At 42.1% G+C, this 17,910-nt stretch overlaps 1 protein-coding gene across 1 annotated transcript in view; it reads right to left on the reverse strand.

Moving 5' to 3' along the window:
- Window positions 1-17,910, reverse strand: part of ADAMTS17 (ADAM metallopeptidase with thrombospondin type 1 motif 17) — a 197,576-nt gene that overhangs the window by 67,766 nt on the left and 111,900 nt on the right. The window contains exons 11-14 of the mRNA XM_076348704.1: window positions 13,719-13,820; window positions 11,879-12,024; window positions 6,450-6,616; window positions 3,694-3,821 (exon numbers count right to left, since the gene is read on the reverse strand). Coding sequence (XP_076204819.1) covers window positions 3,694-3,821; window positions 6,450-6,616; window positions 11,879-12,024; window positions 13,719-13,820 — 543 coding nt within the window. The remainder of the gene's footprint in view (window positions 1-3,693; window positions 3,822-6,449; window positions 6,617-11,878; window positions 12,025-13,718; window positions 13,821-17,910) is intronic.

A 17,910-nucleotide genomic window follows, 5' to 3' on the forward strand; every position in this document is an offset into this window, starting at 1 on the left:
TATGTGCATTTCAAGAAGAAAAGGTCAAAGACCTACATGCATATTGAACAAGGCATCTGATTTGCCCAGAAAATGGTAAGGATAAGTGCATTTGTTGTTACTCTACAATGTTTCTTCTAAAGGCATGACTTTATAACACTCCCTTCAATTTTTGAGACCAACTCCTGAAGCTCTTAGATAGCTTTTATTTTGTCCTCATTCTGGCAAACTTCTGTCATTATCAAGAAGGAGAAGTTCAGCCTCAAAACCAACTCTAATAAACAAGGACAGGACAAAACTGAATGAAGACCTTATGATTTGTCTCAAAGACAAGGAGTAAGATTATAAAAAGTCTAGGTGACTTAGGAACCCCTATGCTAAATTTAGGGCTGACTTTGCTCTCTGGTGCTTCTATACTTAATACCAAAGTATTAACCACTCCAGCTGCCTTCAGGTGTAAGTGATAAATACAGGGATGCTGCTGCTTATGATGATTTTGCTTCAGGGATAGTGGGCTAACACCAAAAGCCTTCATTCACACTGTTAGATTGGAACTCAGCTCATGGCTTTAAAATGAAACTGTAATAAGTTCACAAAGTACAATTGAAGGAAAACTCTCCTCCCTTAGTGCCAAAATGCAATTACGGTATTTTGAGGCTTCAAAGAATCTGTTCCTACTTCCCTTCTCAAAAGCCCCGTCTCCTTGCAAGAACAGCTTTTTTCTTTGCCATGTTCATCTACATTGATTCATCATGCAACAACGATGCATGAGTTTAATTCAGGAGCATCTACTGCTGAAGGGAAAAGAGCTATTACATTTCCTGGACTAGATGATGTTCACAGGCAATGGTTACTGCTAATTTGTCTGTTACACTGGCAATGTGTCATTCCTGCCTTTGAGAGCCTTTAACTAGAAGGATTACACAAGAAAATAAATAACAGTAATACCACCCTCTGATTTCAGCACTTATTCTCTTCTCCAGGCCCCCTGCAATGCTTGTTGCCAGGCTTTGTCTACACTGGGTAAAGAAATAAGGAGAAGAGTAATTAAATAAATATGTCGATTAAATTGGTTAAATAGGCAGCTAGTTAGACAAGTATCTGCGGCAAATGGGGTACACAGTCACATATGGCAATTCTCAGCACTAAACTGCATATAAGGCAGAAGAGTATTATAAATGAGTTCACAAGGCTTTCAAATCTGCTCGGCTTGAATTGATCATTTTGCATTTTCTCTCAGCCAGATGCAAATGGACTGAATGTTCTGCAGCTGTCATCACCTCTCTGCACAGTTAAAGGCAGTTGCCCCCGACTTAGAGTCCAAAGCTCTGTGCTCATAAAGGTTTTCATTTGGAAGAGAGCTGGCTACTGCTCCTCACTGGAAGAAGAAAATGTACATTGCCATAATGTCTGATTTACCATTTGTGGCTGATCTGTATGTTTGGAGCAGTAAAGCTGGCCAGCCCAGCATAATGGTCAATGGCACACAGCTGGAGGTGCACAGCTGGCCTTACTATAAAAGGTTATTAATGGCTTTTTTAGTTTTTTCAGATACAGCTGAAAACAGGGAAAAATTAAGTAACTTGGGATGCACCATGAACCTGGCTCTATGCAAAGCACTTTGTATTAAAGAGCATGTAAAGAATCAAACTCGTGCTGGCTCCCCAGCAACTTGCTGTTCAGATTCTTCATCTGAATAAATTAGAAGGACTGAATTAAACACATCTCTTCAGCAGCATTTGGCAGGAAACAGTGGGAAGTGTCTCCTGCAGCAGTGCAAAATTCAATCCAGACAAAGATTTTTCACTTATCTTGTCACATTGCTATTAGTAAAGCTGCATTATGCCCCCAAAGCCTCTCTTATACGCAGGTGAATATCGTGTTCATCTCTCTCCCTGCCTGGAAGGCTCAAAGCAATAAAAACTGGTAGTTCTTAATCACTGCTCACAGAAATCAGAAATAACACCAAATTTGGTGTGCCTTGTGCCCTCCAGGGCAAACCAGCATATCTCCAGTGAAGTTAGTGGAAGTAAAGGGCGATGCTAGAAAGCTGTTCTGGTGGATACAACAGGCTGGTTAATACGGAAAAGAGGAACTCCTAGCATAGGATACAAATCTAGATGAGGATAAACTTAGAGGAAGAACTGCCAGGAAGAATCCAGGACTGGCAAGGTTGCAATAGCCAACTCAACTGTCTTTCACATCGCTAATGTGTGTGCAGCGAACTTTGAACACATGCTACGTGATTAGGAGAGAGAAAAACCACTAAGTGTCTGCCTTGTCATAGGGTCCGTGACAAATGACTTGAATCCAACTGCAACACATTGCTAGGAGCATCCATTCCGAATGACTTCCTGTAATTTATAATCTTTAAATAAACATTTTCTTCTCTCCCTTCCCTTGTCCAAACTTTAAATCTCCAGTTAGTATGGGTCTACACAACTCAACTAAATTTTCAAGGAATCTGAAATACCAGCTCTAAGAGATGGCCTCCCTAAGCATTCAATCTGCTGTGTTACAAACTGTCTCACTGCCCAGCAAACCATGAAGAGTTGTATTACAAAGATCTCCCACACCTAATTTTGGTTCCATATGTAATTTGGCTAGAGAGAAATAATCATCATTGCAATGGTTATAGGCCATCACACCTTCACTCCAGGAAAAGGGAATCCATTGGACTAGATGACCTTTAAAGGTCTACTATTCTGACTGACTGACTATTCTATGATTCCATAAAAGGGAATCAAATCCGAAAACTCTTGAACAGAGTCCTCTTCATTTCTATTCTTGACTTGTCTGACCAGAGACAGAAGGAAACAAGCATGTTCAGGGTTTGGCCAGTCCATCCAGGGACAACCAAGAGGACATTGATTGTCCCACTGCGGTACAGCAGAAGGAAGCCTACCCTACATTCTCTCTGGTTTGCTCTTTATGTGACCCAAGCAAGACAATGCAGATGAGAGGCAAAAGAAAACTCACTTGGGCTGTGCTCTGGGCTGCAGGATCTGCTCCTTTAAACCTATATTCTCTATTGTATGGAGCTTTAAAACCTAGTTTGTGGGAGGAAAGGAACCTTTTTCTTACTGCAAGGGAAACAGGCCTTTCAAACAGTTTTGATGGGCCCCTGCAGTGACTCACCTTGGCATTATATAGTAATACAGTCAACAAAAATCACACAGGGGAAGCTACTGGCTCATGCAGCTGCAGGAGCCAAGGAGCAACTGGTATTGAAAAGCTTCCTCAATATTTCTAGGCAGGAACCAGGTAGACCTGAAAAGCATCATGATGCTGGCAATGTAACACTTCTAACAGGCTAGTGACAATTTGTAATCCAGTTTGCAGCTTCAGTGTTTTTTCAGTGATTCCTCTAATAGCCAAAATGGAGCAGTTAAGCAAGCCAGATTTCCACTCCCATCTGCTCCCCTCACAGAAGTCCCTTCCCACCCAAGCCATTTGATGACTCCACACAAGCAAATGTGATCATTGAACATTCCCAGCTGTTCAGTAATAATCTCATACCTCGGGCATTTATCGTAATTCTCCGACCAAGACACAGGGCTGTGGAGTGCTTGCAATGGGTCTTGCAAAATAGGGTTGCCCTCTCACCTCAGAGACAGCCTCCCAGCCACCCACATGGATGCCTGTTCTTCTAGGATACACACAGCTGCCCCAGACTACACATAACAAAAATAAAGCAAGAGAAAGTTACTCCACCTGGCACTTGCCATGTACACAGAGGTCGGTCTCGTAAGGCCCACATGGAGTACCATCGAGGACTCTGTCTGTCACCAGCACAGGGGAGTCCTTCCCCAATGGAGAGCAGAAGAGCTCACATGGCTTATCTGGAAAAAGAAATAAAAAAGCAACTGCCTTTTGAGGCAATGGTGATGCAATCTCTACATGAATGGATTTGGAAAGGTCTATCTGTTGATATTCTCATCTTTGAAGGCACATGAGCCTTTCAATTTAGGCCTGTCATTTCCCTACTTTAAAATATCAATATTCAAAGGGTTACATTGATGAGACTGGTCTTTTAAACACAGAAAACCATTTAGTCAGCACACTTCTATGTATCTGTTTGTGAACGGAAGATGTTTGTTACAGGGAACATTCAGCAGCCTGATATGAATGACCAAGTCACTGTGTGAGCGTCTCAGACAAATTCAGGCTACAGTTAGTGATTTAAGAAGAACAAGTTCTCCAGTCCATTTCTACTCTTGATGGACTGACTTCTTGCATCAGTTTGCCAGTAAGAACGCTTGTATACATAAATTTAAAGCATTCTTGTATACGTATTACCTACTATTTCCTTAAAGTGATATTTGCGGTCCTACAAACATTTCTGTCAGCAAACTATGCTGCTAGAATATCTAGAGAGAGAACCCCCAACTTAATTTGAAATACATCAGTAGAGAAAAGTTGCATTTTTCATCCATGCTAATGGCAATTGTTATAGTATATATTTAGACCTCACTTTGGAAAAGCTACTATTGTGTTTAGCTAGAGAAGGAGTCAAGCAAAAAAGCTTTTTCAAAGATTTGTATTATTAACTGGCAGCATACAGCAGATGTCAGGGTTTGCTGACTGCATTTGCCATATATTTAAGTAACAGATATTTAGGCAATGTAATGTTTTTCCTTTGGAGCTGACTCTGCTACTCACGGACTTCATCCAAGGAAGAACCTATTGACATTCAAATGGAAACATGTTTTGTTCTGCATAGTCAAGTACCTCCACTCATCAGACATAAGAGAGAAGGTTTGCCAATACATTAAGCTAAGTGGCATAGGCCTTTTCTAAGTTTCCAATGCAATCAAAAACCTGCAATCAGCTCCCATCTCACTAATACATGTAAGTAGTGTTCAAGCAAAGTGGAGATTAGCTCGAGGTTGATTTGTATCTGTGTCTACTTAAATGCTTCTGAGTGTGGTGCTTCGATATGCTGAAAAAAGGTACTGGAAAACATCGCATGGGTGCTCTAACATGCTTCAAGAAACAGTGACGCTGAGATGTGAAGCTGAGCTGCCCTCTGTCCATCTGTCTTGCTCGACAGAGGAACTACAGGCATGCCCTGTGGATGTTCAAACTCCCTGCCTCGTGCCTGATGCAAAGCAAATCCACAGAGGCTGGACTTCGATTTCACTTGCAGAGTGAACAGAGGAGCTGGGAAAGGTGTTGAAAGAGCAGCTTGTGCAGGAAACCGCTAGTCTGACCACCTCTGGGCAGCCTCCCTTTCTGCAGCTGCGAGATCTGCAACACGGCAGGAGAGGTTTCTAATTTGCATTCATGGAAACTGAGGCAACATGGCTCCAGTGAGTGAGGCTTTGCTAGATAGCAGGAACAATGTTGGCTATTACCTTTTAGCACTAGCTTGTTCAGTCTTCAGGTGGCCAAAAAATGGCATATTCCCTTTCTGTGGCTGAATGAAGTTCCCACTGCATATATGCTACTAATTCTGGCAGCACTGATCAGAGAAGATCACTGAATCATCCGTCTTTTTTTTCTTTCCTCTCCTATTTACAGGACCCTCAGCAACCCCTGGTTCCTGATTGCAAATGGAGAAAGAAGTGAAACAGCTCACCCCCGGAAAAAACTGGGAGAGTTTTCTGTGACTGAAATTAGTCAGGGAAGTAGCTCTGCATTGTGTGTTCACCCAGCAAAACTATTTGGGGAGGGGCGCAGAGGGGAACAAGCAAAACCAGCCTGTCTCTTGGGGCATCTGAAGGAATTGTGCTCTTGGAGGGTCTGCTATGGGAACTGAAATGCTGTCTGTACGCTTGTCCTGGCGTCAGACCTAATTTGTCAGTGCTAGCACAGGAAAGGGCTTATCCAATGTCTGGTCTTCTGGTATCAGTTCCAACACCACCCTCCTCTGTTCAAGCAGGTCTTTAAGATGACCAGATGAAACTAGCCTTGTCTGTTTTTCAGCAGAGTGCAGTGGGAGATGTTTGTTCCTGCAGAAAGGACATTATTACAATCCTTTTTCATATCCCCCCAACATCTGGTTGAATAGTAGATGAACAGCAAGATCCAGCAAAGGAATCATTAAAGGAATGTAAGTAGGATAGGCAATCATGCTGAAATGCCCAGAATTGACACACATCAAAAATGTCCCAGGGAATCCTTCTTTTTTTCAGTTCCAAATTAATTTAAACTTTCTAATGTTTAAACTCCCATTCCCAAATACCTGCCTGTTCAGACTGGGAATCAAGTTAAGGCACCTCTCCCAGAGCATTACAAAAAGATGAGGAAAGAACTGACAGCTCTGTATCTTCTGTTAAGAAGACTAAAAGAACAGCAGGGCAGCACCAAGAACAACTAATTCTAAGTAGTCTTTCAGCTGTAGCTAAGGGGAACATACTGTAGCCTTCTCACCAACAAATGGGAGTCTTGCAGATGAAATTAAGATGAGTTGAGAAGCTGCAGTGAAAGAACAGCAAGAAATTACACAGTAAGATGAAAAAACTTACCATCAACGATGACTGCTGTCAGGAGGCTTTTCTTCTTGTTGGTGTATCTGTCATGGGCCTGGCACTGTTGGTCCCTGAAGCTTGGCACACCTTTAGGGCAGGGTAAGTTCTCACACACAGTGTGCTCCACACTGGCTCCCCGACAGTTCTTCCCGCCTGGCCCCGGGCTATCGCGGGAAAGACAAACCAGGGTCAGCAGGAACAGCACAGCTTCTCACAGGCACACCTTCGCCTAATTTTCCCTGTCCAAGGCAACTCTTGAAATAGCAGGAAGGATCCTTCCTCTCAGATGTTCCTTGTTGAAAGGCAAATCCTGCTCTCAGCGGCTCTGACAGAAAATTATTCAAGCTCCATTCTGGATCTATAATTGGCTTATCATAACAGATGCTCTGGAGTACTTCAGAAGCATGTTCTTTTGTAGTATCCCATACACAGATCAATAAATAGGAGCTGCCTACACATTGCACACCTCAGATAAGAGGTAATCCAAAATGCTATTCACCTGTGGGCACTAAGCAGCCTTCTTAGAAGATACAGTGTTTAACTGTTTGTATTCTGGTCACGAACCAAGGGATGTGACTAATTTTGCACTGCTGATCTAAATTTCTTCTTTGACTTCAACAGCAATTCATTCCTGTCCTAACCTATTTTCAGATGGAGCAGGCAAACGACTGAGAAAGAGTGGAGAGAGAGAGTGTGTGTGTGTGTGTGTACACCAGCAGTTTCAGAACAGGACTTGAAGTAGGGCACTCCCAAACTTTGGGTTCTGCCATGACATCAGGCCTGAGCTCTGACTAACTTTTCCTGTGACTTGGGACAAGTTTCTTAACTGATGGTGATTTGTGAGGGTTAGGCTTTGGAAGGTGCACTAAGCATGACACCTGAAGTCTAAGTATTATTTATATTTGCACAGTCAGGCAGTTCAGAAGATAATTTGTGGTTCCATCACAAATACCAAAGTTAACTATTTATATTCTTAACGGGGAACCTAGAGGCACCATGGTGATGTTACTGTGCCCAGGATCACACCAAATACCCAAGGCAGAGGCAGGCAACCCAAAATGTTTCACCTTTCTCTTCCCACCATTTGCTTTGCCCCCTGCCTCAAACACTCTTAACAATGGGGAACAGCAAGCGTCTTTTCAGCACATGTCCTCTAAGATTCTATCTTCAGCAGTTTGAAACAAAAATAACATAGAAGTAGCTATAACCTGTACCGTAAGTAGGATGTCCAGAAACAAATCTGTGCAGCAGATAATCTCCATCCATGAAAACCATGCCATTTTACACATTTGTTTTTTAAACATGCAGGAAAGGCCACTAATCCAACATCAGGATTAAGCACTTACAAAATCTATTTATTCTTATTTATGATTCCCCAGAGGAGGAGGAAAACTCAAGCTCTCAACAATAGCCTATATTTTCTTTGCAAAACAAAACAAACAAAAACACAAACAAAAAACTGAAGTAAGCAAAAGACTTAGCCATCCTAACAGGTAATTTCTTTAGCTACTTGCTGACACTGTCCTGAATTTGTCACATACTTATCTCCCCAGCTGTAATCAGCAAAGATGGATAAAGTCATGTTCTCACTTTTCTTTAACAGATACAACTCCAGCCAAATTCAGTTTTTAGTAGTATGCCAGTTCATTCCAAAAGCTTCTTCCCCCCTCCCTCCCAGAAGAGCAATGAACATCAGGTTATATCACTCAGCTAATTCGAAACCAAGGCCCTCATTGCATATGATTTATTTGTGTCAGTGGTCCTAGCAAGAGTTGCCCTGTTCATTTACATGCTGGCTATAGGACTGTGTCTGACTTCCTAGCTGTGCTGGACTTGATGAATTCAGCATTTGATGCAACAGAAACATTTGATTCTGCATAGAAGAGCTTTATGCCAAATTTCAGCCTAGATCAAATTTTTACAGTAGCTCCATTAATCCCAGAAAGTGTTTTGGTTTTTTTTTTAATGGAAATGCTGATCTCCAATGACACTAATGTCACAGAGAGACACCAGAAGAATAGCCTGAACAAACGCCTGCTTGCACTGCTAACACCTCTTTTCTGTCACGGACATGTGCAAGGCAGCAGATATCCTGAGACTGATGCAGAAATCTTCTGGGAGGATTGTGTCTGCTGCCCTAGACTGGATGAGACAGACGCTCAGTCCAGATCACTAGAAGCATGTCACAGGCTTCTTCCCACATGAACCCTGCACTCACATAAAAACATCAGATACACAAACTTTGGTTTCAGCACCATCTCTTTGGCTACAGCTAAAGAGATGTAGCCATTGAACGTAAGTGACTGTGCATGTTTGTGTGTACATGCACAGGAAAAAAAAACAAACAAAAAAGAAAGCAGTCAGAATACACAAAGAGTAACAGAGCGCTCTCTCGAGAGCAGGGTATCAAGCTGATAGCCATGGAGCAGGAGACACAGCAGGACTACTATTTACTGTGCTCATCAGCAGTTGCTTTGGCTTTAATCTTAAGATGTCATTAACTTGTGAGGGACTTTCTATGAGTTTGCCAATGCAGACTGGAAGCAAGCAGCTCTCACTGTTGGTAATAATGGTCACCGGCAATACTAAAGTAATAGCCAAGTCCATTAGGAGACAGAGTCTTCCTGAGCACCCACCACTCCCAGTCAGTGGGAGCTGCAGGAACGTAGTGTCTTTTGGCCTGCACTCCTCTGCTCGGCCCTTCAGCAGCCTGACCTGTCTTCCCTTTCTAATTAAAGAGTAAAATGAACTGCCTCCTCCTGATGTAGTTTCTCCCAAAATTAAAGAGTTGGATGCACTCATCGCATCAGCCACAAAACAACAGAGCATCCTACAGATCTCGGGATGTTTCTACTCCCAGTAATCCAACAAAAAAAGTGTACCCAACAAGACCTTCCCACCTCAGCTCCCCTCTGTCCAACAGCATCATACTTTATTTGGTAATATGTTGCTGCTTTCTACTAGACTAACTCTAGTTAAACACTAGCAGAATACACAGTGTCTATTCAAGGGGTTCAGGAACAAGCAGATAAACAGACACAGACAGGCAGTCAGACAAATGGACAAGACATAGCTCTGTCATGCTGATTACGTTCTGCATATGCAGAATTACTGACAGTAATCTTTTACTTAACTGACCTTTGTAATAGCATTTCAGTACTACAGGCCTCTTGGCACGTTTAAACAGGATACTGAGGGTTTTCATCATGCAAGATGAAGAAAAACTATGACAGTCACTCTCTCCAGTCTCCCACAAATGGTTACCTAGCACTTGTTCATATACTTTTCTTTTCCTGCCTCACTCCATTTTTGTGGCTTCATCCTTGTGTTCCCTTCACCTTTCCAAATGCTGAGGCCAAGACTTTGGCCATCATCTCTATCAGATTCTGCAAAAGAATCCGAAGGGAAAGATCCCTGTAATCCCAGGTCCCAAGCCCTGTATAATATGGGCTCTAGCACTGCCTGGGATTTCCAATAAACAGTATAATTCAAGCCTACCTTGACACATGCCTGAAACAGTGACTGTGCGAGATCTCCTGGTAGACAACTTCACCGCCATCAGTTCCACTAGCACTGTCAGGCTAGTACATAGCCTGCAGCCTTTTACTACTAAGAGCAAAAAATCATGTTGTCTTGGTAGACAACTTCATCGACATCTTCCACTGTATTTATGCCAAGAGAATCCACCCACTAATGGAACTGAAGAAATCAAAGCCCATTTATACTACCACGACCCCTTCACATGACAAGAGGGGACTGGAGAAGGGGTGGAGATCTCATTCTGATGTTCTGTTTAAGCCAGTGTTTTTTTCTTCAATCCCACTGTACAATAGTCCAAAGCCTAGACAAGAACACAAGGCAGTACAACTCAAAAGTCTGCACGTGCAAACTGGCTCATGAAACCCTGCCTTACAACCATTTGGAGGTAACGCATGCAAATACTCAGAGAAATTACAGAGAGGAAAAACCAAATCAAACAGCGAAGCAACCGGTTTAAAAATACTGATAGTCCCACAGGCTCAAAAGTCAGCTGGCAGGAGTAGAGATTCCAGTCAAAAAAAAAATCCCAAGACCAAATATATATAAAATAAAAGATAAATCCCTTAGCCAATATTTTTGGACAGTGAATAAACCAGCTGCAGAAGTGGGCTGACGCCAGGAATTTGAAGCAAAAGAAGATCACGTGTGTATTCCCAGCCAAGAATGTATCTGAGCAAGAGAATTTTAAAATCAGTGTGCAATCTTGGAGGGAGCATTTCCTGTAATTTAAGGAACGATGATGAATGGATTTAGGCTTGGTCAGCACTGTGGTTAAAGAGACTTTTTGTAGCTGACAGCAAAGAAACCAGCTCAGTCCCTTGTTCAGGAAAACAAGCTGGTAAAAATCAAGCCTGGACATTATAGACATGAAATTGTAGTTCAGCGTTATTTAAGGAGAGGAATAAACAAAAATATCCCTTTCACATGAATACAGCTCAGCAGCAGCCAGTGTGTGCCTATCTATCATCTAGGCATGTCTTCAAACTGACTACGTTGGTAGCCAGAATTTCAGTCTCCATTTAAAAAGAAGTTTCCTGTGCTTTGTCTGTGGAGAAAACCTTAAAATATGAATAGAGTTAGAGATACACAACTTGGAGGGCTGCTCAAGATTGTGAGTACCCTCACTCATCTCAGAAGTTACAATGCACACAAACAGGGGTGGTCAGTAGCAACCACTAGCCACTGTAGCAACCTGTTCAGGCCTCCCATAAGAAGACTTCCAGATGTGCCTCAACTGACCTGAGGGATGAAGGATGGCACATGGGAGATAACAACACTTATATTTCTTCCTCAATCAGAAAAAAATCCAAGCCCAGGCAGAGAGCATAGGCTTATTTGTAGTCACTGTGCAGGAGCTAAACAGCACCCACTGCACTCTGTGTGCGGAAAAACTTTCCTTTTCATATGCAGCACATCCTGACGTACAGAGTATCTCAAGGTGCTTTACCAACACAGCTATATGACACTATGACCACTATCAGCCATTCTACCACTTCTCAAGCCCAGAGCCAGCACTCCCTGCAAAACTGATCTCTAACACATGTTGGCTCAGTTTGGTCTGTAGATCCAGATCAACCCCATCTCATTCACTGCAGTGCTGGAGAGGAAACACAGCATCACTTTTTCTGCCAAACTGCACGTTTTTAATTCAATTGTATCTATGTTTGAATCACTGCAACGGGCTACTTCCAATGGTAACCCTTCAAGCCGCTTCCACAGAACCTACTTCACTCCGAGTCACTCCAGGAATTTGACCTGGTCCTTGCTGCTTGTGAACAAGAAATCTCTCATGTCCTCTGCACAGCTCTGCTGCCCATTTCTTCCCTGTACTCTTGCAGCAAGGATTGTCTAGGTCCTACATGCAAAAAGAAATCAGCATGACTTACGGGGGATTGTCGCATTTCCGCTGTCTGAATCGCACTCCTGTGCCACACGTCCGGCTGCACATGCTCCACTGACTCCACATGCTCCAGTCTCCATCAACATGCTCAGGGATGGGAGTTTTACTGACACACTCCCCAGCTCGGCACCACTGAAATGCAATTGTGTTAGCACGGGCTGGAAAGAAGCCCTGATCTTGCAAACATTCCTGCACAGGTGGCCTGAAAAGGATGTCTGAGAGATTACAAGAAGCCCATGTTTAAGTTTGTAGAGATTCAAGGCTTCAGTGAGATGGAGGTGGGAGGAGGAGAAAGGGGGGAGGTGGAACATAGAAATTTAAGTGTCACCCTCAATGAACCCCTGAAGGGAGTTCTGTCATTAAAAAAAATAATCACAGAATCGAGCCCCTTGCTTTATAAGGCAGATAATTACCTAAGTGCTAAGACTTAAAGCCACACTCTTCACAGAAACTGAGTCCAAGAAATTATACCCCAAAGCAATGTCTTCATCAGCAGTATTCCCAGTATGTACAAAATAATTGAGGTATTTTGGACCTAACTTAGCTAAAGCCCCAAACAACCTTTGATTCTAATAGGTTGCGCTGGCTCCTGACCAAGCAGCAAACTTGGCCTATTCTGCTCTGTCCAGGACATGATACAGTAAGCACTGCTAAGCAGTCTTACAAAAGAATTACCAGGAGTCCTGTAGTTAGAAAAACATATATCTAAAAATCTTTTGTCTCACTCTCTTTGTCATGCTTTCCAGGATCCAGATTTTCTTGTCAATGTTTATCCTTATTTGCAAGCAAAAAAAAAGGTCTCTAATCTTTGATTTTAGCAACAAACTTTTTAATTTTACCCTTTCTTACCTCCCCAACCACACAACATATAAAAAATGTTAGAATCCAAAACCAGTAAGTAGGGGGCTGGCAGCTATCAAACCAGTCAAGTTCCTTTGTAGCCTAACAAGTTATCAGCTGCACTGGGAGAATCAACCACATACATTTATGAACCACATACCACCTAGCACAGCCCATCTCAGAGGTCAAACGTTCACTTAAGTCAACTTCTGTCAGCACAGTAGGTCAGCTGGGAGGCAGCAGCTAAGCCTCAGTAACTCCCACCCTTATGACATTGAAGCCAGTTACTGGAATGGTGATTTTCACTGGAGGGAGATCCACTAATCTGAGAGTTTGTGTTTCTTGTAACAATTTTCTACATCGACCTGGATTCTGGAAAGTCCATATATGCCTTAGTCATCTGAGTATATACATACAGTACAGCAAACGGTACTTCAAAAATAACTGAACATCACTGAATTTGAGCTCAACACATTTTGAGCTGCTTTTAGAAACTAGAAAGTTTTTAAGTAGCCTTTTTTTCTTTCCCCATCTTTCTCCACTCCCCAAATGTCAGCCTAAATGCTCTTCACGCTTTCTACCTCAAATATAGCCAAGAACACTACTACCTTAGCTTACACTGAAAAAACACCTCACTCATGAAACACCACTGGCAGCGATGAGCAGAGGTGACAGGAGCGAGCTACTACCTAACGCGACTTGCAGGGTGCTCAGTCTGTGCACTTAGCGGAGCGAGGCATGGGGTTTTCCTGCAGTGCTTGTAGAATGCCTAGGCCACAAGAACTTGACTACTGAGGTCTCCAGAGGCTACTGAAATACATGTAACATGAAATCAGAAAGACCCAATCCAGCTGTCAATTGAGCAGTTTCTGTAACAGAATCAGTAAAAAATATGGGTTTATGGTAAATACTGAACATCTTGGAAACATTATTCCACAGACAATGCTGGAAAAAACAAACTGACTGCTACTGAGCATTTTGATTACCTTGTCTGCGCCACATTCAGTGCCATCCAGAGGGGGGTCCAACTTTGTTTTACAGGACGTATCTCCTTCCACCAGGCACCAGAGCCCAGCACACATCAAATGCTGTAATCACAAAGCAACGAGGTGCAGTTATTACTTTTGGAGATGTCAGCTATAATTATGGGACACACTGCAAAGCTCAGGCAGTCTTTCTCAAGTGAATCCAGAGACATCTAGTTGGTTTGGGAGCAATTATTTTTTAAGGATAGATTGGCATTAAGTGGTGGGGCTGAGAACATAATAGAGATTGATGGATGCCATTGTCAGGAATAAAACCCACCCAAACCAAGAAGTGCATTATTTAAATACATTTCTTTTCACAAGAATAAATCTGGTCCATTAAAAAAGAATCTTATATGGGAGGCCAAGACGGGTACTTTGGAACCATGCCACATGCTTAGATGCCCGAGCTGTTTAATTGCATTTTTTTAAAAGATACTCAAGTAACTAAGCATGATGAAGCGCAGTCAGCCCTGCTGGATCTGGTGATAGCTGTAATCAGCCAGCAATGCCTCTTGGGAGAAGAAGATCTTAAGACAGAATGAGAAAGAGGAAAGGATTTCATGGTGTGCCATGCAGCAGAGGAGGAGCTTGGTGACAGGCAGGGGCAAAGTTAGTAAAGGTTTGGTGGTGAGAAGTAGCTGCTAGAGACCAATGTGCTAGAGAAGGTGAAAAGTGAGATGTGAGGGCAAGAGCAGCAAGAGGTACAGCACATCTTGGTACCAGACTTGAAACACATTCTGGGTATAATTACTCAACATTGCTGCTCTGCTTAGCCAATGTGTGTTGCAGGGATATTAATGCTGACCACGCTTGCGTGATCTGTCAGATCAATAACGTTTCCAGAATTTGAGAAAAAGAACCAGGAAAAGGGGCCTTTACATCATTAACATTTTCCACAGCATCCACCGTGCTTTGCATTCCATGAAAGTGGATGATTTCAATACAGTGCTACAGATCTGAGTACCAAAAAGAGAAAAAGAAGAGTTACATGTCTTTCCACTATTGTTCATGTTTCAATGTAATGGTAAAAAGATGAGAAGCCTGACTCAAGTGCCAGCTGGTCTTGTCAAGATTTATTGCACCTCATTAAATAGTTGAGTCAACACACTTCAACGTTATGGTTCTTTCACAATGTAATGTAAGAGACTGTGGGTGCATGTGTGTTTTGTGTACATACATGTTGGTATGTCTATATAAAATAGATCGGTACGGCAGAGGGTGCAGACAAGATAAATCCCAACACCAAGAGTGACGATGTAGAACATACTGAAACAAAATAGTTATTGCAGCAGTATCTGCGTCCTGTTTTATTTCTACATTTCTTTCTGGAAAGAGGATTTTGCACTATTTAAACCAAAAGAACATTCACAAAAACTAGAAGCAGACGGCACAATTCAGCAACGTCTGTATTAACCACAATACAGAAAGCCATCGTCAAACAAACAAACAACAGCAAATACACCAGGGAAGCCTAAATAAATGAATTTTCAAGACATTTTCCCTGAACTATTAGAGCATATGGGAAAATATCAGACTTTAGTAATTTTGACTAAATGACTGTGACTAATGGTTTACCCACAGCTCTGAAAGCACTTAAGCACCAATTAGCCATAAGGACATCACATACTGTTTTACAGATAGGTATACTGAGGCAGAAGACTTGACAAGCCAGAGATTTCAGAGCTTACTGAGGAATCAATGGTTCCACACCGCAACTCCCAGATTCTCAAAACCCCGCCTTCCCTGGAGAGGACTAAAATCAAAAAGTACATCAATTAACTGTCCACAAGTGTTACAGAAAGAACACTAATCTAGGCAATAAACCGTTTAAACTGAAAAAGCTTTTCCCCAAATGCCAAACATACAGCTCTGAGAGGATGCTTGTTTTCCCAGTTGTAAAGCTACAGCACCCTTGCACCTGGTTTAACTCACTGGCATCTAAAGGTGATGAGTCTTTATGTTAAGACTACACATATGAGCGATTAAAAAGGATTCAAAAACAGTTAAGATATGTTAAAAGCATGTCACAGACCTAAGTGGAAGGTATCATAGGAGGTTCTAGCCACAGTGGCAGGACGTGCTACATGTAGCTACAGGACACAACTAAATGCAGCCTATGAACACGACAGACTTGCTAAACTCTAACAGTTTCTTTGCCATTACAAATCATTGTATTGATGTTGTTACTGTTAAGCCAAGGTCAAGAACTATTTGACAATCTGGACTGTCTCTTCTCCCTTGATGATTGTGGACAGCGATCTTGTGAAAGCATTATCAGCAATGCTTCCTTTCAAACTGTGGTTGGGGAATACTGATACGTAAAATGAAGGCAAGCTTCAGAGATGAAGGGTGGAGATAGCATGTATTTTCACTTTTCTAGGCTTCAGCCCCTCTCTTACACAAAACCACAAAGCTTCAAAGCAGAATGTGATGAGAAACCTTCCAGCCTGATCTCTTGAATGACCCAGACAGAAATTTTGCCCCGTGGTTCCAGAAGGAAACCCTCTGCTTCTGCTTTCTGTCAGAAAGATGTCCTGGCTGAAGATGTAATGGAATTCAATACATCCCTAAAGAAGTTGTTCTAGACACAGGTGAGCACCATTGCTAAATATCTGTGCATTATGCAAGGCCAATTCTTGTTAAGCTTCAGCTTCAAGTCCCTGGATGGTAAGCTGCATGTAAATAGTCAGGGTTAAATTCTCCTCTTTGATGTAAAACTGGGAGGAGGAAGGGGGGTGGGGGTGGAAACAGAAAGTCATAAAAATGAAGCAGCTTTTTGTACAATTTTCATTGCCAACCAGAATTCCTCCATAGCCCACAAGAACGTGGAACGTGACAAAGCCAGCTAACATGCCCAGGTATGAGCCATGGCCTGGGGAAAGCAATGGGCACGGACAACCTCAAACAGGTGTGTCTGTACCAGCAGAAGGACACAACTGAGCCCAGCCTATGGATACAGCGGGTGCAAATATTCACATACACATGTGTATGTGTGTCTGTATATATATATGTATATGTTTGTACGTGTATATATACACGTATACACACATAAGCACACACACATATATTTATAGGGAGATAAATAAAGGAAAAATCTCTCTTAGAAACACCAACCTTTCTGAAATTTCCCATCTTTGAGGTATGGAAAACATAGGATTTTTATAGTATCCCTGTGTTTGATTCCGAACACTAAATGCAAAGCATATTTCAGGAAACAGTTACAGAAAAATCTGGTAACTGCGCTTCAGCTCTGTGTTCTAGTGCCATACCACTACAAAGCTCAAACACTTGTTAGTGCAGTCCCCTGTATTTAATACAGCATTCAGATACCCCAGCAAAGATTAAACCATCAGCTTTGGTATTGTATGTTCCCAAGACGTTTTATCATGTTAATAGCTCATTTCAAAAGAGATCATATATCCTCCTCAGCTACAATAGAAACCCGAACAAAAATCCCCATTAAACAGTCCTGTAGCTAACCAGTCGCAGTCACTGACTTTTTAATAGTTAAATAGCCAGCTTTGTGGAGAAATATCAAAGTGAGAAATAGCAGGACTTGAAAGGAAGTTGCTTGTATATGAGTGGCAGTTCAGAGCTTACACTGATATAGAAGAAGCCATCAGAAGAGCTGTATTACTGCTAATTGTAAATTCAGCAACCAGCTTTTAGAAGGCAGGTCTCTGCCTGCAAAGTCTTGCCTACAGCATTCAAAAAGTGCCAGTTAGGATTTTCCAATGATAGATATTTTTCACTGGAAAAGTATTGATTTGTTGAAACTGTCTGTGGGCAAAGGTCCTCTTTGGATCAGCTCCCAGCTTGAAATATTTCCAAGAGCAAAATAAAATTTAAAAAAGTGAGATGGTTGTTGAAAAGTAGTATCTCAATAAAAATTTAAATTTCCTTTTCTTTTTTTAAATTGAAATGCTTGTTCAACTGAACCCTTAAGGAATTTATACAGACGGAAAATAAAATTAAAAAATTGAAATAAAAATGGAATTTTTATAAAGCTGCAAGTTTTAGACTCTCAAAAACACCTGGAAGAGAGGAAAACTTGTCTGCACAGCTGTTAGAAACCAGTCCTGAGAGAGGTCACTGTCCAGAAACTCCCAAGCTGGGAGATATCTGCTCGGCAGGTGAACGACGCTTCCGA

Source organism: Aptenodytes patagonicus, chromosome 10, assembly GCF_965638725.1.
Source record: "Aptenodytes patagonicus chromosome 10, bAptPat1.pri.cur, whole genome shotgun sequence".
Classification (NCBI taxonomy): Eukaryota; Metazoa; Chordata; class Aves; order Sphenisciformes; family Spheniscidae; genus Aptenodytes; species Aptenodytes patagonicus.